Source organism: Coturnix japonica, chromosome 3 (assembly GCF_054131305.1).
Source record: "Coturnix japonica strain WE chromosome 3, WE-NBRP24, whole genome shotgun sequence".
In the NCBI taxonomy this organism is placed as follows: domain Eukaryota; kingdom Metazoa; phylum Chordata; class Aves; order Galliformes; family Phasianidae; genus Coturnix; species Coturnix japonica.
Window position 1 is genome coordinate 67,706,798 of NC_140665.1, and position 26,569 is coordinate 67,733,366.

Sequence of the window (26,569 nt, forward strand, 5' to 3'; positions counted from 1 at the left end):
TAGGCATGGGGAAATACTGTTCTAGAGAGGCTCGAGATATTATTGTAGGTATTTATTTTTAATTTACCATTTAAATGTGCTATTAAAATTCAGCCATAACCATAAAACAGGTCTTTCATTAAGGATTAAAAGGAAGATAAATCAGAAACAATGAGCACTGTTTCTTCTTGTGCTCATTTCTCCATTCCTCCCAACTGTAGGTTCATAAAGTCAAGCACCAGCTTCCTTGAGCAATTTGCACACAAGCAGAATTCTGACAGTTTTCATCAAACCTTCCTATGCAAACACAGAGGTGCATGCAGGTCCATGTAGATCTACTTTTCACAACAAATTTTAACTCTCTTCTCATTCAGCAACACTGTAAACCTGCAGTATCTGGGCACTGAATTTTCAAAAATCAGCATCATTCACAAGCAGCACCACATATTTCTGTGACTACAGAGACAATAATGTTTTGTTTGAGCACTAGACAATTCATTTTCAATAACTTCCCGCAACCACTAAAACCTCAATAGGAATTAGTTAAATATTTTTCATACAGGTGAGCCAGAAATACAGTCTGTGAATTTTTAAACTATCTTTTACAAAATAAAATGTTATTGCAAATGCACCAGGTACTTTTCAGCAGTGCCCAGTGCCTGGAATAGAGTGACGGACACAAACTGGAACATAGGACATTCCTACTGAACACCAGGCAGCACTTCTGTGCTGTGATGCAGCACTGACACAGGATTTCCAGGAGCTGTGGGATCTCCTTGGAAATCTCCAAAAGCTGCCTGGACATGGGCCTGGGCACTCTGCTATAGGTGCTCCTGTTGGAGCAGAAGTTGGGCCAGATGAGTCCAGAGGTTCCTTCCAAACTCAACCATTCTGTGATTCTGTCACATTTACAACTATAGCAAGCAAAGCAGAAAATCCTACTTTACACAGAATGTGACAACAAGAATTCATATGGACAAGTGAACTCAAGCAACTTCTAACCTCTGTCTTCACCAAAACATTTTAAGTGCAAAGTACAGCTTCACTGCAGAGTCTAATTTGTCTCAGTTTGAGAAAACAGCAGGTTGTGTTGCCGTTTTGTTAGAAAGCTCAAAACTCTAGTGCCATATGTTATGGTATGGTATGGTATGGTATGGTATGGTATGGTATGGTATGGTATATGTTATGTTATGTTGACCATCTAAAACTTGAGTCCTAGCAAAGATAGTCAGCACTATGGAAATCACTGATGTGGGAATGTCTAAAAAACAATAAAAAATGAAGTAAATGAACTTTATTTTGAGTTTGAAATAAGTGAGATCTCACAAATCGCCTTGTAAAGCACGAATTTATTGAAATACCTTCATATGCTACAGTAAACAGTGTAACAGTGTAACAAAGTGCCCTGAACACAATCAACAGTTTTTAATACATCTTAGCACAAGAGCTTTTACTAGAACTTTGTACTTACAGATGCTCCATTTCTTGAAAGCCTGTTTTGGTTTTATTTTAACCTTGCTACATATCAAAGTACAAGGATGAAGCTTTGTTCCTGCTGTCAAGACAACCACTGCCACTTCAGCAGAAGACAAAAAAAATCAAAGACTTGTAGAATGTCAGTTGAGTTTGAATCTGAAGGCCGCGGTCTCTGAGCACACCTGGTACTCCCCACAAGAGCAGGATACTCAAGAAAATTGAGGCTTCAAAATGAGCTTCCGTCTAACAAGCTATAATTTCTCTTCAGCGAGTGGGGAAAATGTTGAAGGAATATTCATCGTGACAGTCCCTTTGCTAAAGCGTGAGGAGCAGTTCAAGATGATCTTCAGAATGCTGCAAGACAAAAGCCTCATTACATATAATTAGTGCTTACCAGTACCCCAGGCTGATAACAAGTTTCTTCAGCCAATTGTACTCTATCATTATATGAAGAGGTGACTAAATTATTTGACAAATCAACTTTTCTGTGCAATTTGGAATTTTTAACCTCAGGTAGAACAGAGCAGGGTTAAACAATGAAGTGGCAAGATAACTTTAAAATTGCAATATGTATCCAAAAATTAGCTATAGAAGGTAGGAAATATTCAAGGTAATTAGTGACCTTGTATGTATTTGAAAACATAAAGGTACTACCAGATTCTGTTGTGGTTATGGGGCCCTTTGCTGTTAGTCTATGCTTCAGAAGTTGAATATGTTTGTTTGGTTGTTGTGTTTTCCTTCTGTTACAGCCAGTCTGATTAATGTTATGTTCTTCTATGTATTAGGTGCTAGAAGAAAGAAGAAGATTTGAGTGCAAGTCTTAATCAGCAACATCCATCTTTTTTTGTAGCTGTTTTTACTCTATGCATTCCTATACGAGGTCATAAGAAGAGGGGAACTTGCTTGCCGAACAATGGACAGCTCCTGTCCTGGCCCCAGGTTAGAGGCCAGTGGTTCATTCAGAGTTTAGATGCTGGCGAAGTGAAAATAAGGCCACATGTGAAAGTCACATCAGGTAAGAAGCCTGACTTCCTATAAAGTCACCAGGAGGCACTGTTTCAGGCACAGCTTCTATATTACAATGGTGTGCATTGTTGAGCGAAACAAATTGCCTGAGGATAAAGTAGCAGTTTGAGGGGGCTTAAGGCAAGAAAAAAGAAAGGCCAGATAGATGGACAAGTGTTCTGACAGTATCCTGAACTAAACTACATAAACCACCCAGCACAATCTTATCTGAGGCACTGTTACCTCCACAATCAAGGGAACACGTGGCCCTAACTACAAACAAAACTGATCAGCGGATCAAGCTGCCATTTCTTCCTTCCAATATGTGATACCCTCCCAAGCACCCACACAACCTCTTCCACTTTGTCCTTCACCTCAGCTGGTGGGCAACCACCATCTCGTTGGGGTAGACCTCATGAAGAGAATCATACGTTTCCTGACTCATTTGCACGACCTCTTGGCCAGCCAAAACAAAACTGCTATCCAAAGCAGGTGCTGGTAATAATTGGCTCTTTCTAAAACCCCTGGGTTGAGTGTGAAATAGTACTATGGACGCTAATTTCTCTAATATGTGCATGAACTATTCTCTTCTAAATCCTTTATTTTGCCACATGAGTGCTTTGTATTGAAAATCCCACAATGTGTGATTTCACACAGGCTCTGCTGTTCTCTCCTCCGCACTGTGATTCAGTGCTGGTGCTTCCCACCACTCCTTATTTGCATTGCCATAGCCAATCTATGACTGTACATGTGCATATTATAAAATCAGAAATTGGAAAGCACTGTTCACTAGCAGCTTTTTATTTAAAAAACACATTGTCAAACTTGAATGTCCTATTTGCTAATTGGTTTTACCACAACTACTCATCTCAACTACATAAAGTATAAATTGTATTACTCACATGCTCTAAAGCATGGTTCAGCAATTGAATAGTCTATGTGGGAATCTTTCTTGTTTGTTTTCTCTTCTATATTTAAAAAGCTACCAGAAAATAGTCAGTTTTTATAGAAAAATTCTAATTCTACCCATAAGAAGCCTAACACCAGTCTTTTGCAAGAGGCAAATAACTTGTTACCATGACCATGATCCTGCCTTTCAGAGGCTATAAAGCTCATTTCCTCTCCTGCTGCTAACATCACCACTCTGCTCCAAGTGTAGAAACCTACGCTATCTGTCTACTTGTCTAACTAGTTAAAAGGATTAAGTTAAATCTGGGCAAGTAGTTCTCTAACAGTCTTAGCTCTTTGTGTTTCTAGAATGCACACCAATAGTCTTCATCACTTGTGACTTTTTCATTCTCTCCAACTCTGTAAACTGCAGTATTACCTCATGCTATAATTATGGTTTCTATCATGTTTGTGATGTCCAGAATCCAACAGAAAATAAAGGTTGAAGGAAATTTGTTCTTGATGAGTTTGGTGAGATTAGGAGATGTGCCAAAGCTGATGAAGGAAGGGTTGAGAGAATATATTTCAATCCATAGTCTTCTTGGAGTACAGGCTGTGCTTGGGCAAATAATTTTCAATATAAATCCCATATATGGTATGTAAGTAGTAGATGGTATGTAAGTAGTAGGAAAATATGACTTAGGGAAAAGTGCTTTTTATGGTACAGTTACTATTCTATGTGTAGGTGGCACTGTTAGAGACCAAAATTCTTCAGCTGGAGGTATCCTTTTAGGGTGACTGGTGCTGTTTAGTTCAATTACATGAAAAACTTTTTCAGGGCAAATCTATGGCCCTCAAAGAGAGTCTGAGAATTCAGCTGCAAATTAGATTTTTTTGCATATTTTAAGAGAACTTTGATTCTATGGGATTAAGTTTGTTATATAAACATTTTTATTCTGTCATTTTCTATGATGATCACAATGTCTAGAAAGAGTAATTGGATATAAGTGCACCCTAGTAATAGACCGATGAGATTATGACTATGTGATAGTTGAAAACTGAAATCTGTATTTTTAGGAATCAACTATGCTCCAGTGTCATCCAGAATGCTACACCTCAGGGTTCTACAAAGAAGTGTCTTCAAAGGATGCAAAGCATCAAGACTTCAAGACTCATATCTTATTGATTCAGAAGTTTTCAATACAACCAATTGATCAGTTCCAAAAATCTAACAGTTGCTGTTGCAATCCACCATTTGCTCTGGCCCTAAGCAATCCATCTATGGCAGAAATGGATGTAAAACTTAGTTTCCTTCTCCTTTTACCAACTTCTGATTTCAAATGCTATTTATTTTGTTGTATTCACATTTTAAGAAGATAATGTGAACAAACTTTTTCAGGTAAAAGCACAGCAGTTCAATACAGTAGTCAGAATATAGGTCAGCCTTTTCTTATTAGTGAGAGAAACATTAATAAGCTCTTGTCATTTAAAGAAACAATTTTTCCCTTTTTTTCCCTTTCTTTTTTTTTTTTTTTTTTTTTTTTTTTTTTTTATAGTTCATTTGAACTTTTTTTCAGCTTTCAACTTGTATAAGAAAAAACCTTGGAAGAAAATTAGAATTTCTTTTTTAAACACACAACAATTTGTTGACATTTTCAAGCTTTTCAGTATAACTGCATTCACATGTTGAAAGTGTGTGCTGTTTAATATCAAACAATTGTTTTAATGCCATTTCAAGTGTCTGGCTGCTAATTAAATGTTTTATGAAGAAAAAAATGACAGCCTAAATTGCGCAAAACTTCATCTGCATCTGCTTCTCCTATGAAAAGGTGTCCTTGGAACAACTCCAGTATATTAAATAGAAAACTGTTTATTACAAATAGGACAGTCATTTACCTGCAGGCTTTATCATGAGTTACTGCGTGTTATATTCACCATTCACTTGCTATTTAAGGTAAATAATGTGATAAAAAGAAGGTATTATTTAAATTCTATTTAGAGGTGTTATTTCCTGGTGTTTTTGATGTTTGGTGATAGCCCAATTCTCCTGTTGCGCATTCAAAGGCTTCATGATGAACCAAAAAGTTGCCATGTGTCCCACCCACATTCAGCAGAGGGTCATCACAAGCGGGAACACCTGCAAGTTTCTTCAAGACAAGGATCATTCTTTCATACTCAGCATCATCCTGATAAAGTCTCTGAGGGAGGTGGTGAGACAAGGCTCTGCAAGCACCAAATATAGGCAGACAATAGTAATATTTTCAGATTCTCACTTCATATTGTACATTAACCACTCTGCAGCCTTCCCAGTATCTTAAGGGTGAGCACCCTATAACTGAAAACCAATTGAGGGTGAAATTATAAATATTTCATGTTGGAGAAGTCTGGCTAAGTAGTTTATCCTAAATGAAAGATCTTAACTTTCAGTGAAAAGATAACAGCCTGATGATAGTTAATAAAGCTTCTGTCTGGCCTGTCCTATACTGAACACAGTGAACTGCAAGTTTACCTGTAGCCTTCATGTGCTTTAAATTCCATAACTCTCACAGTTTGAAAAAAGAGAAGTGAGGAAAAGCAGTCATTTCTATACAGGAAAGGCCAGATACCCTGAGAGGGATGGATTCCTTAAGCAATTTGCTGGCCATCACATTTTTAACAAGGAATCAGTGAATGGCGTGGCAACATGGAGAGCTGGCTCTTGTTAGTTCATATAGGTATAGGACACTGAGGGGTTCTGTAGCTCAGAAGTGGGGAGTGTCACATTTATTCTGACTGATTTTCCTGCCATTATTTTAATCCACGTCGTTTCTCCAGTCAAATTTCTTAGTGTACTCATGGCAAAGTACAGTGACAAGAAGCAGTGAAAAACTTGTTCCACGTATTGCAATATGCTGCAAGTCTTCTCGGCATTTAAAAATAAAATAAAACAAAATTTAAAAAGCAGAAATTGATGTATGTTTCCATGGGATAAGCTCTGTTCTTCCAGAGCTGGAATCGGTATTGTACAAAGTGGGTGAAAGGCTGAGACGAAATGTAGTATGATTTCCCCTGAAGATATAAAAGACTTTGTCTACAAGTCTTAGTTGTAGTTAGAAGAGCAAAGCACAGCACATCTGGCAGTGCTCAGTGAAGACAATTGTCAGCTTTTCTCAAAGGCAAGTCAGAAATATAACTCATGTTGGCATAAATACCCTTAAAGTTTGAATCTATTAAAGTGTGATAGCTTCAAAATCTAAAATATTGCCAGAGCTTTTCAAGAATCAGCTATAAATCCTTTTGGATTTATATTGAATTTTGGAATAAAGAAAATGTTAAGAGTTATTGTAAACATCAAAAGTAAATGTAAATGTTAAGAAGTTTCTTCTGATTGATGTTGATTGGCATTTTTGCTGTCACAAGTTCAGATATATGGAAGAATTTTTGCCTCAAATAATTATCTTTACACATTTATCAAAATAATATATGTAGTTCACATGGAAGGAGAACATTCTGCTACTTGCAAGATAAACGTACGTTATCACTAGGAATAAATTTTGTCTCTCAAATCCCTTGATCATTACACAGTTCCATTTCTCAAGCCATAATCAAATATGCAGTGTGGACTGCTGACAACAAAGGAGATTCTCAATTCAATTTGAGGTAGAAATGTTAAAGTTTTAGTGATTTGTACTGTAATATTTTATATTGCAAGATTGGTTTTAATTTTAGCCTTAGTAGAGGCAAGTCTATCAGTAGCAGACATAATAAGACAGTACCACTAGCTGATGTTTCCTTGCTTTTCTGTACAAGTCCAGTTTCACACACAAAAAAATGCCTTTGCACAACACAGTTCAAACCACTGCTTTAGACTGTTGCATCTCCCCACTGAACTCACTTCAGGGCAGGTGTCTGCACATTGGCCTGGACTTACAGCTCTCATCACCTCCAGGAAAGGTTCAGACAAGGCAGGAGAGAGTTTGTTCCACCTATCAGACCACAGTGCTTCAGAGCAGCAGCTGTCTTGAACCTTCCTGATAGACACCTCAACCAAACAATACAGAACTTCAAAACCTCCAAGTATGGGGTCAGATTAGGACCCAGAATCAAATGTTCAATATTGTGACATTCAGAATTTATCATTTCTTAGGCAACTCAACTTTCTTCTACTCGTTTCACTCATCTGGCCTGCCGTAACACTAATCTGCACTGATGAAGCACTGCCCAGCCTGCTTATCCATTGGAAAAGCACACTGTATGCAACAAAGCTTGGGAAATTCAAAGGGCAATTTTCAGAGAGCAAATTTTGAGAAATTTTCGTGAGAACAGCAGGCGGGCCAGAGGTAGGCTTCACCAATATTTATTCACTCACGTTCTTAATTAGAAACATGGGTTATTTACAGCTTGGAAGAAATAATGCTGTAGAAAGACTTTTGTTTTCCAGTCGGCCGCCTTCTTAGGAATATTTCTGCCAAAACAGAATCAAATCTTTGAAAACACTGAAATAAGGAAAACATCTATTTTGCTCCTGTGTTGGGTTTATGTGTCAGTGTTTGGTGGGGAAGTTGGGGCTGTAGGGCACAGCGCTGCCCATGTGAGAGCAGAGCCAACTCCAGCTGCTCTGTAGGGACCGCCGCTGCCAAAGCTGAGCCGTGAGTGATGCCGGGTGCACTCTGAGAGAGCAGATGGAAGGAAGGGATGAACCTGTGCAACAGCAGCTGGGAGAAGGGAGCCAGAGATGGGAGAGAACAGCCCTGCGGGCACTGAGGTAGGTACAGGAGGAGCTCCGGGTGCACAACAGCGCCTACCTGCTGCCCAGGAGAAGCCCACCCAGGAGCAGGCAGATCTCACGCAGCCCATGGATACCCCCGCAGGAGCTTTGGAAGCCATCTAATCCAACTCCCCTGCAATGAAAAGGGACACCATAGATAGATCAGATTGCCCCAGGCCTGATCCAACCTCACACTGAAAGTCTCCAGGGACAGGGCATCCATCCACCTCATCACTGGCAACATGTACCAGTGCCTCATCACTCTTACTGTGAAAGAGCTTCTTCCCTATATCCAATCTAAATCTCCCCTCCTTTAGCTTGAAACCATTTTCATTGTCCTGTCTGTCCCCTTCCTTCTTATAGTCCCCTGTCAGGTATTGAAAGGCTGATCTCAGGTATCTTCAAGCTGAGCAGCCCCAGCTTTCTCAGCCTGTCCTCATCGGAGAGGTGTTCCACCCCTTGGATCACTTTTGTAGCCCTCCTCTTTATTCACTCCAACAGATCCATGTCTCTCCTACACACAGAGGATTTTACTTCCTTCCCTGTGGAAGTGCTCAAGACCAGTCTGGATCAGGCTTAGAGCAGCCTGGTCTAGAGACAGGTGTCTATAGAAGGAGAATGGAACTAGATTATCTGAATGGCCCCTTCCAACCCAAATCTTTCTATGATGCTGTGATCCTGTAACTCCACATCTGGACGCAGTACTCCAGGTGAGGCCTCACCAGAGCAGAGCAGAGGGACAGGATCACCTCCCTGACCTGCTAGCCATGCTTCTTTTGATGCAGACCAGGATACACTTGGCTTTCTGGGCTGCAAGGACACATTACTGGCTTATGTCCAGCTTCCCCTACACCATCACCCCAATCATTTTTGGCAAGGCTGAGCTCAATCTTTTATCCTCCAGCTTGTGTTGGTTGCTTCAGTTGCCTCCACTGCAGGTGCAAGACCTTGTACTTGGATTTACTGAACCTCACAAGGTTCACCCAGGCCCATTGTTCAAGCCTGTTTAGGTCTCTCTGGATGGCATCTTGTCTCTCTGGTGTGTCAACTGCACCACACAGCTTGGTGTCGTCTACAAACTTACTCAGGGTTCACTCAATCCCACTATAAGGAGTTTGCACTTGGCCTCACTGAAAGGCCGTGTGGGATCAGTTGGGGAAGGATGGCATTGTAGGAGGGACCCACATGGAGCAGGAGCAGAGAATATACTAAATTCTGCAGACACTTGATCTAGTGATGTTGGGATCATGACAGTCTGATAGATACAGATGTCTTTTTTTGTACCAGTTACTCACTGTGCCTATATGTCATGCCATCACAAAAGTGATAATGAAGAGGTTGCTGTTTCTGGCTGTTCTCGCATGTTATGGGTGATAGAGTTATACAAAATTACTGTAGGGTATGGACTGATACTGAACAGCTCAGCTACCTCCTGCTCAAGCTCAGCCATCTGAGAATCCTCCACCTTGGGATGATGTACCAGATTGCTGGTGAGCACCAGCAACCACATCTTCACCAGGTTTATGTTGATCATCTTCCTTCTGCCCCATTAATTAGAATTTAGGTGAAGACCACAGCTGTGCCATTTACAACAACCACATGTTTCATAGATTTTCTACTTCCAGCAGTACTTTTCCTGCGCAAACAAAACAAAAAGGCCAAAAGTATCATTCTCCCCCAGCAGTAACTGAAATACAATCAAACAGGTGGCTATGGTGTTACCCAATCATAATCTTTTACCTTCTGTCCATTTTGTGTATACAAACACACGTATACAGCATATATGTAAAGCACATCTCATTCTGATTATAAATCTTCCTGTTATAGGAAGTTAGTAGTTAATAATTGTAATAATTGAGGCTGAAGAGTAGTCCTGTATATTTTCTTTTAAAACATTTAGTATGACTTCACAAAAAGGCATCAGAGCATCTCTAGTAGAGTCCAGAGTAAATGGAAAAACAACACATGCTGTTTTGTCTCATCTGCATACTATCTATTGTATTACTCTTAAATCATAGCAGTTACAGGTAATTAATAATTGTTCATTTCTACTAACATTAAAAACAACATCAAGAACTGCTCTTTTTAACAGTGGCACATTTCAACTAGCTTGCTGAGAATTCTTGTTTCTATGGCCTGGGCTTGACAGACTGAGAATACACCCAGCTGGTTTTCAAACCAACACTTTCAATAGTCTGAGGAAGGGCTGCGTGACTTGTCATGAAAACAGCTGCCTCTGTCTCCCCAACCAGCCAGGAATAAGCTGAGGAGAACAAAACCTTGAATGAAAACACCTCGACTTTTCATGTAAGGACAAAAGGTGGTCATTACACATACCAGGAAGGCTCTTTTATAGCTGGTAATTACATATAAATTGGAGAGTTATAATAAAAAATAATAAAAAAAAAAATCATTTCTCTCTTCATTTACCTAAAATGTGATTTCTGCAGTCATTATATAATTACTGGTATTTTTCAGCAACATTGTTAAGAACAAATGAGCTAGTGTTTCTGAAATAATCATAAAGATGCAAATAGTGGAAGTTCTTTATGAGAGCTGGTTGTTCAGCACGAAGCAAGTGGCAAGAAAAGAATCTTTTCTTGAATACTAAAAACTGAACTTTTTCTTGGTGTTGAAAAGGGATCAATTTCTATCTTTCTACCATCAAGAAATAAATTATCCTTATTATCTCTGACACATTATTTCAAGCTCTCCATTTCTCTCTGTTTCTCATTTGTTCACAAAATGTCTCCCAACCTCCAGCAGTAAACCTAATATAAGAGGTAGAAGGACCACAGAAAAATCCTGAAAGAATAGGAACAGCTCCCTGCTGTCACTGCTGTTCTTTTCCAGAAATGGCCAGTCCACCATGAAATAAGTGCTATTCATTATGTTTAGTCAAGTACTTGTCCACATGTGCAACTATCAGATGTTTGAGTGTAGGCAACCACAAGCAACATCTCAGCAAAAAAATAGAAAACTAAATTATAAATCTTTCTTAGACAATACTTTCTTCTCCATAAAGGGCATCCCAGAGAGCTTTTAGACAATGTAACGTATCTGAAAATGTGCTAAAGCAGAGAGAAATCCACTGCATGGCACAATGGCAGTACTTCAGACTTGTTTCTCCTGTCTCCCAGTCTGCACTCTGCCTGCTGTGTGCTTCTGCTCCTATAGCAGCGCCCATTCCACCTCCAGCAGGAAGACACAGACTGGGTCCAGAGCTGGGAAGAGATGAAAGTGTCACCTGTGGGACAAGGCAGTGAGCAAGACATATTTATCAGGACTGGAAACCTCAGTTCTAAATCACATTATAGCAGAGATCAGAAACACTAAATAGAATTGTAACTGTTAAGCAATCCTCGCTGAGATTTCTAAAGGTTGCAGAGCCAGGCTGTAAGTTTTAGAAGGAAAACAGACAGTGAGAACAGAAAGACAAAAGGAAGAGAAAGCACTGCCCTGTCTATACACTGCAAAATCCATTGTCTATTGAACAAGTTAAGACAGTATCTGACACTGAGGAAAAGTCAGCATCAATGTGACTAAGCGATGCTGAATGCAGAGAGAGAAGACAGATAATAGAGTAGTTAAAAATCATTTCTTATTGTGATATACTAAAATAAAGCAGGGGATTAGACTAGATGATCTCTAGAGGTCCCTTCCAGCCCCTACAATTCTGTGACTCAGTGTGATTCCGTGAAGATCACAAAAATATAGTATTTTTAAGAATTTTAGGAATGTGAGCATTTACTTTCATGCTGAAAATATAACAGATGTTAAATCCTGGTGGCAAGTTTAATATTATTATGAGTTGTTCATTTGAGTTGTTCCTGTGAATGTATCCAGGACTAAGTCACACTTCTTCATCCATGCTGCCAGGTCCTTCGGCATATCTGTAGACTCCCAGCTATGTCTGCACTGTCCTTAACATGTTTCACCTGTCCTGTGAAGTCTTGTACATCCATCAAGACTTCTTCAGAGCTTTCTATGGACCCTGCTGAACCTTGTGAATTATTCACAGCTCCCCACAGCCTTTTTAACAGGTACATCATTACTTTGTAAACCACGGGCTAGTAGGAAAGAATATGGGAAACAGGGCAGCTCAATGGGTTATCACCCTTTTCTACTCCTTTTCCATGCTTTGGATTATTGGCAAGCATAATACAGTGCACAGAACATCTGCTCTGTAGGACTGGCTCATCTCAGCACAGGAGGAGCCCCCAGGGATGCAGCACAGTGTCACATCTCATGTTGTCCTTTGCCATCTCCCCACCATGTGTCCTCAAGCCTGGGCTCTCTTTCCTTGGAGGCAGCCCATGAGCTTGGCTCTGCATTGGGAGCGCTTGCTCTTACCCAGGGACATGGCCAAGGCTGGTGGGGAATCAGGGGCCTTCTCTCATGAGTTCTTGTTCAGTTAAATCCTGAAGCTAAGGTCCTTCCCTGGGGCACTGTTTCAAGAGACAAGACACACATCAACAAGTAAGATGTGGGAGTTTTTTTGCTAGAAACCTCTGCCATAGTCTAATTCCATAATTCATCCTCGAAGTGATAATGAGAAAACAACAGGCCCTCTTAACAACCTATGAATACTCTTTGGTTATCTAACTTACTTCATAGATGGTGATCTGCCTCTCCATTTAAAATACTCTGAGATCAGAGTCAGGCTTTGGGCTGAGGACAAGAGACTCAGAGGAAGACAGCAATGTCCAGAGATGTTTTTCAAAGGAGACTGACCCCACAAAACCCCCAAAACTGACCCCACTAATCCTGAGCCACTAAGACTGAGGACTAATTGCCTAAGTGGGCAGGAAATATAGCCTGTTAGAACAACCTCAGTCAGACTTCCCTCTTAAATAATTCTATAAAAAATAATAATAATAATTTTGATTAAAATATTATTTAAGACCTTCGGACCTTATTATTTAAGACCTTCCAGTAGATCTTGCAAAGGAAAATGGGCATCTCTCCATGGAAGGAGGAATGGTCCTAAAGCAAAGTTTAGGATTTTTGCAGAAGGACCAGAAAACAAATCACTGAAGTACAGAAATGCTCATTGCTGTGCACAGTACATGACTCCTTCAAACTCATTCCTGAGGAAGCTCAGTTTGAAGGCGAGAAAAACAGAATTATGACCAAAAAAAGTAGCTATAGCACATTAACACTGAGATTCCTGTCTAACGAAAAGATTCTGTAACTCCTCTACAACATCCATGCTGTCCAACATGAGTGTGCTGTGCTGTTGAAAATGTTTATTTTACCAGGTATTGTGTTGTTACTTACACATAGTGCATTCTCTGTATCCAGGTAATGTTCATAGAGAGCACACAGAACAGGCATGCTATCTCTTGCTATTGATCTCTTTCTTTCTACACTCTAATCTTTTCCACTAAAGAAAATGAGAGGTTGGTGGTCCAAAGAGTCTTTTTAATTATCATCTTGCAAAAGTTAAAAAAAAAAAAAAAAAAAAAAAAAAGGAAGAAAGCCAGGAAAGAAATTAGAAATGGGGAGTAGGAAAAGGGGGCAGTTTGAGCCAGGCAAAGCAGGCAAGAAACTGACTGGAAGATGGAAAAGAAAGACAGATGGGAGTTAATTTGCACAAGACCTCGAAGGAAAGAATGAAGAGTCTGAGCTGTATGTGGAACACTAAAATTTGAAGGATTTTCCCATCAGCATCCACACTGAAGGGGGTGACGTTTGAAAACCTTAGCAGATATGAATTTGGACAGCACTTCTATTGTCTTTCTGAGAGAATGACTCAGGTGATCTAAGCCTGAGGTCTGTTCTTCATATTTTTTTCCCCATCTGAGGAGTCACTAAATAATTATGACATTATTGTGATTGAAATCTCACTTCTGAAGAATTTCAGCAGCACCTGGACATACTGGCATTAGCTGTGCTTCAATGATTAAATTTTCTGTGGCTGCTTTAGTAATCAATTCTTGGATAAGATGAAAGAATTCTGCCACAGTCACTCATTTGACAACCCCACTGGTCTCTGCTTCACTAAACTTTAATTTAGTTCCTTTTCTGCTCCACACCCATTCTTACTGATGTGCTATCCACCAGACAGCAACACTGATCACAGGATGTGACAGATGAGGTGACAGTTGAAATGTCTTTGCAAATACGTCCTAGTTATCCTCAGTATCTGAACAAGTTTTTTTCTCTTTTGGACCTAAGGACCCCAAAAGGGTCTTTTCCCATTCCAGAAAGAGCCTCTGGAAAAGTTGGAGTGACACTTCCTCTGTAGGTCTTCGATGAAGCAAATGAGCTTCATATCTCTCTTGGTCTTTCCTAAAAGCTCCAGGGATCTAAGCTAACTGACTTTAAGGAAGGTTATTACAATCAAGTGTCAAATCAGCCTATTTTGCAAATTACCACAGCCAGAATTTTCTTAAAAGCCCAGAAAAGTTACACACCAAATGTCCATTGTAATCAAGCCCTTAAGAGTCAGACACGAAGTTCCTTCAGTAAGGACTCAGCCAGCAGGCTGGGTTATGCTGAGACTTAGCTGATTTAACAAGAGCTGACTGAACTCCAACAGTGTCTCACTGTGGATGCTGGGCAGGACAGCACAAAGGCAGCATAATGTTAGAAGCCGTGCGACAACCTCTGCTTTGTTTTGTATGGATGGCCACATTTGCAGTTCTTCTACCTCCAGCAAGTTTAAGTGCAAGAATGCAAGTGGATGCTTCAGGTGAGCCCAGAGACTTATTGAAAGGAAGTCTGATCTCAGGTCTATGCAAGCATTCCACTATGGATGCTCAAATACTTATTTTTCTTGGAACAGCACCAGATGGCCAGGGTCTGAGCAGCAAATTCACTCCAGAGCCACTGTGCACAGGGTCCTGTCACATGCCAGAGTGGATTTATAGGCAGCTGGACTCTGGCTCGCTCTTGTGGTGGCATGGTTCTACATGCCAAAACTACATCCAATGCTGTTGATACACAGACCTGGGGCAGGAAAATCATGATGCTTTAGGTATGCTGTAGATCAAGCGTCTACCATGAAAGATATGTGAAATTTGTGTAAATTCCTATTACCTCTGTCTCTGCTACTCATATTCTTTAGACAAAAGACATGCTTTGGAACTAACTATCATTGTGCCGCGCAGCTCCTCGTTGGTTTTGGCATCTTTCAGAAGCACTGCAGACAGAGGCAAATCTGACTGTTGGAACGGTGCAGAGGAGACATCAGGCAAAGCATGCAGACCACAGAAGACTGTGCCAGAACGGATGAGTTTATAAAGATCACTTTGCTACATAGTCTGTTTGAACACTGTACATGCCATGTCTTTCAACATGCGTTCTTCAAACTATAAATATATCAAATTGACACATATTCACAATCTAGCACCATCTGCTGCGTAAAAGGGGAAGACATTTTAAAAGCATAAGAAGGATCTTTCCCCTTTCTTACAGGATACATCCTAATCAGCGACATGTGTTCCTGCTTTCACAAATTCCTAGCTTGACTTTAACATAGCAAACATTCCAAATGAACCATTTCAGGAGCCCTTCTAAATACAAATTCTTATTCACTGCTACTTTCTGCATTTGGTTAAGATTCACTTCCTTCCAAAACACAGGGCTGAGCACTACAGCAGCAGGAAGGCCTCCTCTGATGTGTGGTGAATCAGATGGACCTACATGGAAGGAATGCACATAACCACATATAGGGTTTATGTTTTATATGTAAGTTCTTCCAATTTAAGATAAACTTATTTGCTAATTGAGACAAAAAGTTCCCTGCACATTGTATGGAGTTTCGGGGTTCTTTTTTAATCTGTTAATCACATTTTTCCACTGTTTATATACGCATCTCTTGACAATAGGTTTTTTGTTGTTTTTTTTTTTTATTAGCTATGACAAAAGCATGATATATTACTTCAAATTCCTTTAATTCAGGAAGAAAAGTTATGCCTTTTCTTCTGATATATTGCCCCAGATAAAGACAATATTACTGAGATTCTAAGTGCTTTTTATCCCCAGTGTCCTTTCTCACCACCAGAAATGTCTGTTTTGCTTATTTCTGCTTCTATTTGAAGGCCTTCTTTACAGACAAAATAAATAAATAAATAAATAAATAAATAAAAACAAAAAAAAGCACAGGCTGTAGGCCAGCCATCATTGCAGAGCTATTTGGCCACAATCTTAAGTTGCTGCTTAGCTGCAAATGGGCATTCCTAGAAGGGTTCTTTAGCCCTGTGCAGTAGCTGGCAGGTGAAGTACCTCTGAGAACACTGAAGTACCCAGCCTCTTTGGCTTTTCAATCAATATACTCAAAAATGCGCTGCCTTTTTTTTTGTTTGTTTGTTTTGTCTTGTTTTGTTTTGCTTTGTGAGCTGCTGTGTAGTTTAGAGCGCTGATCTGCAGGGCTCAGAGCTGAAATGCAGTTTTTGTACTTCAGTTTCCTGACTAGAGCTAAAGCACATTGCTTGCGCTACAAAAAGCAAAGATATGCTTCGACGTGAACCTCCCCAGCAGGTTTTACACCCCGCACAGCTGTGTGAGGGGTGCAGAACAGCATCTCTTCCCCAGCTCTGCCTCTGCCCTTCCTTCCTAATGCTTTCACCTTGAAACTGTTTATTTGTTTGCATTGAGCCTAAAAGATGCAAGCTGAAGCCACGGGGGAGAGGGAGGGAGAGTGAGAGGGAGGGAGAGGGGCAAAAGCTTTCAATTACTTCTTAGAACACAGAACCAACCATAATTTGTTGATGTGGCTTTTCAAATTCACTTTTTCCCCATTTCAAAATGGGACTCGAAATCACCTGGTTCCAAATGGGGGGTTCCAAATGGGGGGCAAGAAGTCCTTAATTTCTAAAATAGGATACTGATTCAAGCCCTGACATTACCCTGGAAATAAAAGAGTATGTTGTAGAACAAGGAGGATAAATATACACATATGTGAAAGGTGGAACATAACCTGTTCAGCTGCAAGTCTACAGAAAGAACTTGTGAACTTTGCTCCATGTTCCATAATATTTCATAATATCAGCACTAAAGGTAGCTGAATACACACCTCGGATCTTGTAATCATTTCTTCTACTGTGTTTTTCAGTTGCTAAGAATCTTCCACCTCCTGTTTCCTGTAAAATACATGGTTATAGCATCCGACATGCTGTAGGGAATCATTCCTCATTGGACTGACTTTGAATATACCTGAAAGCATTTTGCTGCTCCTAGATTTTATCTGCTATGGTCCAATGAACCCCAGCGAGCTTGAACCTGGCTTTGACATGCTGCTCTTTACCTCCAGGTGATAATTCAGGAGGTAACTGCTCTCAGCCAAGCTTAAGATCATTCTTTTCAGACAGTTTGGAGGAAAACAAGAAGATCACAAACAATCCCTGAGCTTCTCTGTTCCCTGACTTAAAGCCAAGCACAGATTCTCTCCCTTCCCCATGTCTCCCTGTCACACAGGCAGTCTGAACCCACAACTTTCTGCTCAGTCCATCAGGTGTGGAATTGAAGGCTCTATTTAATATTGGAAATAGAGCCTAGAGATACTGGTTCAAAGCACATTTCAACTTCCAGTTAAAACAGAAAACAGTTCCGTGGAAATGAGGCCAGCATTTATGTACGTAAATCAACTTATAGACTTTTCTGAGCCCACATTTTGTTTCTTGGTTGCTTCAGAGCTGCATCCTTGGAAAGACACCCCTCAACACATTCACATCTTCACACCTGCAGCAGCATAAGGCTCAGAGCTTCCTGATCAGATCTGTTCTATGCAGGTGAATTTAGACGTGGACTTAGTGCAAAAGGCTTTGAAAATGCATCCCTCTCTGTGCGCCAAGCTGCTGCCTTGCTCAGAAGCAACCAAGTCCACCCTGAGAGCTGCACCAGCTCCCAGCCCCACACCTGAACTCATCTACTGTCCAGCAGACTACACACACCTCTTTTTGTCACTTTTACTTTGCCACCTGTTTGTCAAAGAGTTCAACAAATCTTAAATGATTTTGGGGAGCACTGAAACTCTGTTTTCTAAAGCATTTAGATTTGTTTCTATTTATGTCTGAATGCCATCCCAGTGTGTGCACCCCTCCTTGCTCACAACATCCAACAAGCACATAATGTTCCATGGTTCACTCGAAAAATGGAGCACTGCGTTGTTCTTTGTTCGATTGTACTCATAGAGCCTCTGAGCTCTCCCATTGAAAAACAAAACATGGAAGCCCCACATTTAATCCCTCCGGTCCTTGAGCAAACAAACGAGATATATTCAATCAGTGATATTTAAAGGAGGATTTTGCGGCCGGGTACGGGTACGGCTGTCTTTGCCATAGCGGGACACGGAGCTCTGCCGGGGCGGGGGCGGCGGCGGGACTCTGCGCTGCCCGGAGTGATCGGGGCAGAGAGTCTGGCCGACGCCCCGGTGGGTATATACAGATTAGACGGGTGCCCAGCCCAAGCAAACAAGTAAAGTCCTAAATCCTACCTATTTTTTATCTAAATAGAATATCTAAATTTTCTATCTATATAGAACCCAGACCCGGAGTGTGAGTTCTCATTCCTTGTTGCTGTTGGGCACGTTTAGCACTCAGCAAGCAGAGGGGCGTCCGTCTGCAGCTGGGATTCCCTCACCCTCTGTGAGCAATTCCTCTTCGCCATCACCTCAGCCTGGGCTAAAATAAACCCGGAGCCAGGAATTTACGGATTTATGACGTCCGAATGGGTCGCGGAGGTTCGTCAGCAGCGGGACTGCGGGATTTACAGAGAACGGAGATTTCTCGACAATTTTAGCTGAGTGCGTTGCCGGATTCCCACCCAAGGGAGGCACAAGAAGTGTGCAGGCTCCCTCGAATGATCATAGCAACAGCGGTTCTAGGGTGGCTTTTTGTTTAGTTGGTTGGTTTTGTTCGTTTGGTTTGGTTTTACACATCACCAATGGGCAAAGGAAACTGATGGCACAGAGCCTTTAGCATCTCCGCACAGACTTTGTTCAAAATATATATATGTATATATATATACACACATATATATTCGAGCTGTGGGCATAGAGAAGAGAATCGAATAGGGTTGCTCTCTTGTTTTCCCGGGTGAGAGAAGGAAAATACTCGGAGAAAGCATTCATGTTCATGGCCAATTGTGTAGTGCCCGACCCAAGGAGGCTGCGATCGGGGGTTCAGCCGAGCTGCCCCCTCGGGGCTTTACACAGAGACCTCACTGACAGCACCGACAGTACTTTGCCTGCAACTTTATTTAAAAAATAATAAAATAAAATAAAATAGAAATAGAAATAAAAATACTGGCATGACAAACGGGAACCAGAACCGAAATACTGCATCCACTGTACACCATTCGTTAGAAAACAAACATACAGCACAGATGTATTCTACCAAACAGAGAGTGTATTTCCTTTGAAATGATATAGTGCGTGCTTTAGATTCATGCTTCTCGATATTTATTTTACATTTGTTTCGCAAATATTATCTGTTATAAATAATTGCCACTCGATCGGACGGTGCACCTGCTACGGACGCACCTCTCCAGTGCTGCGAGTGAGGTTTTTTGCTGCCTTTTTTCTCCCTAGCTTTCGCCTTCGCTGTTTTTTCCCCAAACAGCTGCCCACAGTAACCACAGCAGTGCCGCTCCATCGGGACCCGAGCAGCGCGGCGGAGCCCACAGCGGCACTGAGGCTCCAGCCGCCGGCACCCGCGGGAGGAGAGGACGCAGAGAAGAGCCGTTCCCCAAAGGCACAATTTCCTCCACGCTGCGGTACGGCAGCGACAGGCGGTGCGAGGCGCTCGGACCGCGCACCGGGGCTGCACCGGGAGCCGGGGCTCGGCCCCGCCCCGCAGCTTCGGGGGCCGTCGGCGCTACTGCTGCCGGGTCCTGCCGCCGCTCTCGGGCTCGCTCTGGTCGTCGGTGAAGCAGACGTCCACGTCGCTCTCGTTGTCAGTCTTTTGGTCGCGCTCGGCGGGCGCGTAGCCAGAGTCACTGCGCTCCTCGGCCGCCTTGCCGAGGCCCTGCCCCGGGTGCCGGGACTTGACGTGCCGCTCCAGGTCTCGGCGCCGCACCAGCACCTTGCCGCAGTACTCGCAGCGGTAGGGCGTGTTGCCCTCGGCGTGCAGGCGGATGTGCTTGTTGAGGTTGCTGGGGTCCCCGAAGGGCCGCAGGCACACCTTGCACTTGAGCGGCTTGTAGCCGGTGTGAGTCCGCATGTGGATCTTCAGCCCGTACTTGCGGGAGTACAGCTTGCCGCAGTACAGGCACAGGTGCCCGGCCTTGGCTTTGCCGCCCGCCGCCCCCGCCGCTCCCGCTGGTAGCGCTTCCAATCGTCCGCGCCCCTTCTCGGCCGCCAGCTCGGAGAGCTGCTGCGTGTGCATGGCGATCTCGCGGTCGATGCCGGCCAGCGAGCCCAGCTCCGCGGCGTGCAGCCCGGCGGCCGGCCCGCCGAAGTACGGCACGGCCTCGGGGTACTTGAGCAGCCCGCCCAGGTGCAGCTTCAGCGGGTAGTAGGGCGCGGCGCCGTACAGCAGCTCCCCGCCGTACACGGTGAGCGGCATCACGGGCAGTCCGCACTCCCCCGCGTACGCCTTCAGCCCCTCGAAGGGAGGCAGAGCGAACCGCTCCAGCGCGCCTCCGGGCAGCGGCGGGTAGCGGCCGGGCGGCAGAGAGGCTCCGGGCAGCCCGCGCTCCAGGGGTCGGAAGGCCGACGCCTCTTCCAGCGGCGACAGCAGCGGGAAGGCCCGCAGCCCCCCGCCGCACGCCAGCCCCGCCGCCGCGGCCGCCGCAGCGGCAGCGGCCGCCGTCGGAGGCGCGGTCTCTGCCGGCAGCGCCCCGCACTTGGGCGGCGGCTCGGCGGCGGCGCGTCCCGCCTTCAGCCCCCCCAGCAGCTTGGGGAAGCCCGCGGCCGCCCGCGCCTCGTCCCGCAGCGATCCGGCGGGGCGGAAGGCGGAGCGCGCCCCCGGACACAGCGCCAGCCCGTTGCCGCCCGACGGACCCAACAGCGAGCCCGGGCCGCGGCCGGAGCCCACGCTCATGTCCAGGGCGCGTTCCTGCTCCTCCTTGCCCGCAGCACGTCGGGGTTTGACCGGCGGCGGGGAGGCGGAGGCGGCGGCCTCTCGTTTGACGCCGTCCCGCGGGCCGCAGCCCGGCGGCGTGGGGCCGGCAGCCCTCGAGGCGAGGCCGAAGGCGGCGGCGGCTGCCGGGCGGCCGTGCTCGGAGTGAAGGAAGGGCCGCCCGTGGCTCAGCGCGCAGTGGAAGTGGACGTGGGCCTTGAGGCTGTTGGGGTACTTGAAGGTCCTCCAGCAGTACCAGCAGATGTAACGCTCCTCTCCTGCGGAGGGAAAGCGCAGAGCCGTCAGCCCGCGGTCCGCGGCCCCGCTCCCGTCCCGATCCGGTCCCGCTCCCACCCCGCGGCGCTGCGCGATACGGCCCCGGAGCTCTCCCGGACGGGCGCGGGGGGAGCAGCTGCCGCCGGGGTCGGCTGTCGGGAGTGGGGGCCATCTGTTGGCGCTCGCAGCGGAGGCGGCGTATGGCGGGGAGCCGGCCGCGCCGAACAAAGGCCAATCTAATGATCGTGAGCCCCTCATTACGCGGCGAGACAATATCCGATATGTATGGGCCATATGTAATCGTTCCCTTTCAGAGGACAATGCCCTTAGTGCCCCGGCTCCGAACATTTCGGCTCCTCTCAAGCGGAAGAGACCCCGGTGGCCGCGGCTGTTCGCTGCCGGCCCGGCCCGGAGCGCCGCTTCGTTCTGCGCTGCCTGCGGGGGGCACCGGCCGTGCGGGTGTCTTCATCCGTAGGTGTCCTTTCTTCCTTCCTTTCGTTCTTTTTTTCCGTTGTTTCTTCCTTTCTCTCCTTTCATTCCTTCTTCTCCTTTTATCACTTCAATTTCTTTCTCTCTCTTTCTTTCTCTTTTTGTCTCTTCCTTCCTTTTCCTTCCTTCCTTCTTCCTTCCTTTTCCTTCCTTCCTTCCTTCCTTCCTCCTTCCTTCCTTCCTTCCTTCCTTCCTTCCTTCCTTCCTTCCTTCCTTCCTTCCTTCCTTCCTTCCTTCCTTCCTTCCTTCCTTCCTTCCTTCCTTCCTTCCTTCCTTCCTTCCTTCCTTCCTTCCTTCCTTCCTTCCTTCCTTCCTTCCTTCCTTCCTTCCTTCCTTCCTTCCTTCCTTCTCTCTCTCTCTCTTTACCCGTCTCTCCCTAAACCTTTCACTTTCCCCTTCTCTCTCTCTTTCCTTCCCTTACTCCCCTCCACCACCCATATCCATTCCCCCATCCCTCTGAGCCATCCACCCCATTCTCCTCTCACACATTTTCAACATCCCCAAAGTTCCCACAGCTGTTGCCCTCCCTGCAAGTTCCCATCCGCTCCTCCCTCAAGGCTCCACGCAGCGCAGCGATCAACGAGGGGCCGAGTGCCGGGCACCCCCTGGATGCCCCGGGGCCTCATCAAGACGGCAGCGTCGGGGTGGGCGCGGAGCGACTCCTGACTCTCGTTCCGTCGCCCGCTCCCAGTGCGCACCGTTGGCTCTGCGCTTCTCGGCGGTGTGGTGCATGGTTGGCTGTTCCAGCCCAGAGAGGGAAGGGGTAAAAACAAAACCTAAAATTAAAGTGTCCCGAAAAAGAATGAACACCGGCTCTGCCTCTAACCCAATCCGGTTGGGTTTCGTTTGTTCAAGGTTTCAAATGTATTACAAATAAAACGACATTTTCTTCCACTCTGTGTTGTATTTCTTTTCTTCTTCTTTCCACGGTTTTGCATCCTTAGCACAAGATCTTCTACATTCGAATTCAGGACCCACACCGACGGATCGGGCTGGGAACGGCGGGGCCGTAGGGTCGGCTCTCAGCGGCACTCCGACTTGAGGAGGCGATGGGGAGCGTGGGGAGGGGCGGTCCCGCTGTTGTCCGTGGGAGGTGCAGAGCCGGGGCTGCCTCTCCGGGTCCCGCCTCGGCACAAGGAGCGATTCGAAGGCTCCTGAGCGTGTCCGACGGCAGCCAGTTTCCCAGCGCCGGTTCCAGCGGTCCCGGAGCGCCCGTGGCCGCGTCGGGCGAGACGCGGACGGACGCTGAAGTTTTACATCTTCTTTCCCCCCATTTCGTGCATTACTGCGTTGTCACTGATCGATTCTTCACAGCGTAAAGATGAGGAGCACCATTCCAGCTGAGAATCGGTTTGCACACTGCAGTCGTCCAGGGCCGATGTCCTCCCCTTCCCGATGTCGTCGGACACGTTCATCTCAGGGCCATTTAGGGCCGGTCTGAGCTTCACCTAATGCATCCACGTTCTCACTGACCGCGGTTCTGCCCGCCTTACACCCCGACACGCGTGTGAGGGGCTCCAGCCGCGACACATGCGAGGGGGAAGCGACATTTCCACCCCTTAAGGTCACTTAGCCCCAGAGTTGTTTCCTACAGCCCTAACGTGCGCCTAACGGTATTACACTGTGCCGTTACCGGAGCGGCCGAGGGGTGGGACCCTACCGTACGCTACCACGGATCTCCCTTAGGAAATCGGCAACTGAGGGTTATACGGAGAGGTTAGAAGTCCCCGTGCCGGCATGCTGCTCCGGGGGGGACACTTCGCACCCACCCACCACTCGCGTGTGCGTGGGAGCCCGGCAACGCGTCCCGTACCTTTCTCGTCGTGCGTGGGGGTGGCGGTGAGCGGGATGTCGAACCACTGAGCCAAGGGGTTGGAGTACCACACGGTGAGCTCCTCGCCGGGCTGCACGTCTCGCAGAGCCCGGTAGAAGATCTGCGTGGGGGGAGAAGGGGCATTCGGTCAGCGAGCTGCGGGGAGCGGCGCGGGGAGCGGCGCGGGGCGGGCGGGGTGTACCTGTCCTCCCGGCAGGTCCGCGACGGCCTCCAGGGTCTGCTCCTGGGCGTTGCGGGCGGCCCGGATTAACCCTATCCACTCCAAAGCGGAGCTGCCGGCTTCATCCACCAACTCCCCTCTCACCATCCGCACCTGGAACACAGCATCGCCGCCGTCACTCCCCACGAGCCTCCAGGTGGAAAGAACCCAAAAGTGCCCCCCGAGCCCCCGCGGCCCGGCCTCGGCAGAGGCCACGGTAGGATTTGTCGTTCCTACCCATCGGGTCACCGTCGGTGTTTTCTTTAGCTCTATAGAACCTCTGGGACCGGCCCGGAACGAGCTCTGGGGATGGCAGAGCCGGGCCTGGCACTGGTCAGCAGCTGCATGTAGCAGCGCTGCTCTAAATGCCCCCAGGTACGGTGAGACCGGATACCTGACACTTTTTCCTTTTATTCCCCCTTTTTTTTTTCTTTTTCTTTTCCCCTTTCTTTTCCTTTTCTCTTTTTCTCCTCTTTTTTCCCCCTCTTTTCTTTCTTTTTTCTTTTCTTTTTCTATTTTTATTTTATTTTATTTTATTTTATTTTATTTAGGCTTTGTGCAGCCCCTGGGTCCACGCAGAGCGATCGCGCAACACACAGGGACGGGGAGGGGGCAAAGGGAAAGGCGAGCGGGTGCTGCTCAGCGCCGAGGTCCCGGCAGAGCCATCCTTCATAACCTGCTTACCCGTACAAAGGGAAAATAAAGTGCCCATCCTCCGAATGACCGTGCAATAAAAGTCATCGGAACAAAGCGCTCTGAAGCGACGAACCGAGGGAGCCAGATGAGAAATAAATTTGAGCGGGCTGGCAGAGCGTTTAAAAACAATTAAAGGGCATTAAAAACCCGAGCGGAACGCGCAGGGGGTGGGAGGCGGTCTGGGCTGTCCGCCCGTACCCACAGCCCCGCAGATCTTCCGCGTGGGAAGAGCATCCCCAGTAGGTCAGAGCCCGGGGCCAGCACCGGGCGGTTCTGAGAGCTGCTGCTGGGCCCTGGAGCTCCCCCTCTCCCGGCCGTGTGCCGTGGGCTCCGGGGAGTGCAGCTCCGTGGGACGGGGCGGGCACCGAGCGGCTCCGAAGCCGGGTGAGGGGTAAAGGGTAAGGGCTAAGGGGTAAGGGGTAAGGGGCAAGGGGTGAGGCTGTCTGGCCGTGGCAGGCAGTGGAGCGTCAAGGGACGCTCCATAGAGGGAAAAGCAGCTTCTTCTCCCAAGCTGAACGCAAAGCGAGGTCCGGCGGTGCGGCAGACGGGAGGGAAATACCTTTTTCTTGGGTCCCGGTTCCCGGCGGTCGGACAGGTACTTGCCCAGTTTGAAGATGCCCGGCACGGGCCCCAGGCGCAGCCCGGCGGGGATGCAGCTCTCGGCGCTCACGCTGATGGCCGGAGCCCGGCTCGCGTGCATCGCTGCCTGTGGGGCCGAGCGCCGGGGACCCCGAGCACTTAACGGGGCGGCGGGGCCGGGGCCGAGGAGGACGAGCGCGGCGTATCTCCGCCCGCAAAGTGACGCGGCCGCGCGTGCGGGGCGGCTTTTCAATGGGCGCAGGAGGGGGACCCCGCGGCGGGCGGGTGCTGCGGGGCCGCGGTGAGAGAGTCGGCTCCTCGAGCAGCTGCGGGTCCCATCCGCGAGGGTCACATGGAGCCGTTCCCTCACCCTCCCGCATAATCAGGCGCTGTGAATGGGCGGCGAACAATGGGCCGGGCGACCTTCCCATTCCTAAAAATCCAATTTGTCAAGGGCAAAGAAAAGGCGCTGATGAATCAAAGGTCTGGAGGGACCATTAATCCTCAGCATGGGGTATTGTCCCCACGACAGTTACGATATTTTAAGTGACAAATCCACTGTATAATTTCCCCATAAATTTTGCTTCCTTTTATTGTTCCCCGACAAACCAGTTTTGGAAAATAAGTGACTATTTTAAGTCTACTTGGCTGAGCCCTTTGAGGTTTAATATACTTCAAAGATTTTTAATTCTCTCCCCTCGGCTTTATTGTAAAGGCGATTAAACAAAGAGATGGGGAATGTTTGGAGGACTTGTTAACTTCTATTGATCCCCGGCGTGTGCCATACAGAAGTTGGGCAGGTACTTGATGGGAAAACACCAGAAAATACCTACACTTCTTTTTTTCTTTCTTTTCTTTTTTTTTTTTAAGGACTACCATATTACCATTTCAGTGAGTCGGGTTCAGGCCGGTGATCCCTTTAGAGCAGCTTCGATCCTAAAGGGAACGGCACCAAATGGTAGCCCTGTGCGGCACGACTCTCTGCGCTGCGAGCACCGGGGGGCTGAGATAGGAAAAGGGCTGCACCGAGGAGAGACCCGGCATCACCAGGAGACAGAGACCGGCCCAAGAGCAGCGCGGAGCTCCGCGGGCAGCTCACGGTCAGAATGCGAGGCAGCCACAGGTCCCTTCCGCGCTGCGGTTTTCCTGCGTCGGCATCGCCTTGGAAGGTGAAACCCGACAAATAACGGCTGTGAATGCAGCCAGAACGAAGCCTCCTGCACTTACCTGGGCTTTAATTAAGATAAAGAGAAGCGCTGAGATTAGGTGAGGATATGGCTCGGGGTGAGCAAATCGCAGGGATTCCTCAAGAACAGAGGAAAATGAGCTATTTTTGAAGGGTTTTGCACACGCAGACACACAGGTGTGAGGAGTCAAAGGAAAAGTGAGAGTTC

The 26,569-nt window shown here is 46.3% G+C and overlaps 1 protein-coding gene across 2 annotated transcripts; it reads right to left on the bottom strand.

Moving 5' to 3' along the window:
* Nucleotides 1-19,254: 19,254 nt before the first annotated feature.
* PRDM13 (PR/SET domain 13) lies at nucleotides 19,255-25,580 on the bottom strand. Of its 2 annotated transcripts, XM_015858815.3 has the most exons (4): nucleotides 25,156-25,580; nucleotides 23,883-24,014; nucleotides 23,681-23,801; nucleotides 19,255-21,380 (listed from the first exon to the last, which is right to left on the bottom strand). In XM_015858815.3, the coding sequence occupies exons 1-4, from the start codon at nucleotides 25,294-25,296 to the stop codon at nucleotides 19,918-19,920; spliced, it is 1,857 nt and encodes a 618-aa protein (XP_015714301.1). In that variant the 5' UTR covers nucleotides 25,297-25,580; the 3' UTR covers nucleotides 19,255-19,917. The 2 variants fall into 2 exon arrangements, with proteins under 2 accessions (XP_015714301.1, XP_085397986.1); XM_085541860.1 differs by lacking the exons at nucleotides 23,681-23,801; nucleotides 23,883-24,014; nucleotides 25,156-25,580 and adding an exon at nucleotides 22,566-23,674.
* Nucleotides 25,581-26,569: the final 989 nt, after the last annotated feature.

What these genes read in the sequence shown, in the direction of transcription:
- PRDM13 (XM_015858815.3), bottom strand. Translation starts at nt 25,296, where the DNA reads ATGCACGCGAGCCGGGCTCCGGCCATCAGCGTGAGCGCCGAGAGCTGC. An exon ending in AACCGGGACCCAAGAAAAAG is followed by an intron (nt 24,015 to 25,155) that starts GTATTTCCCTCC and finishes GCTGTGTTCCAG; the next exon opens with GTGCGGATGGTGAGAGGGGA. An exon ending in CCCCACGCACGACGAGAAAG is followed by an intron (nt 21,381 to 23,680) that starts GTACGGGACGCG and finishes TTCCCTCCGCAG; the next exon opens with GAGAGGAGCGTTACATCTGC.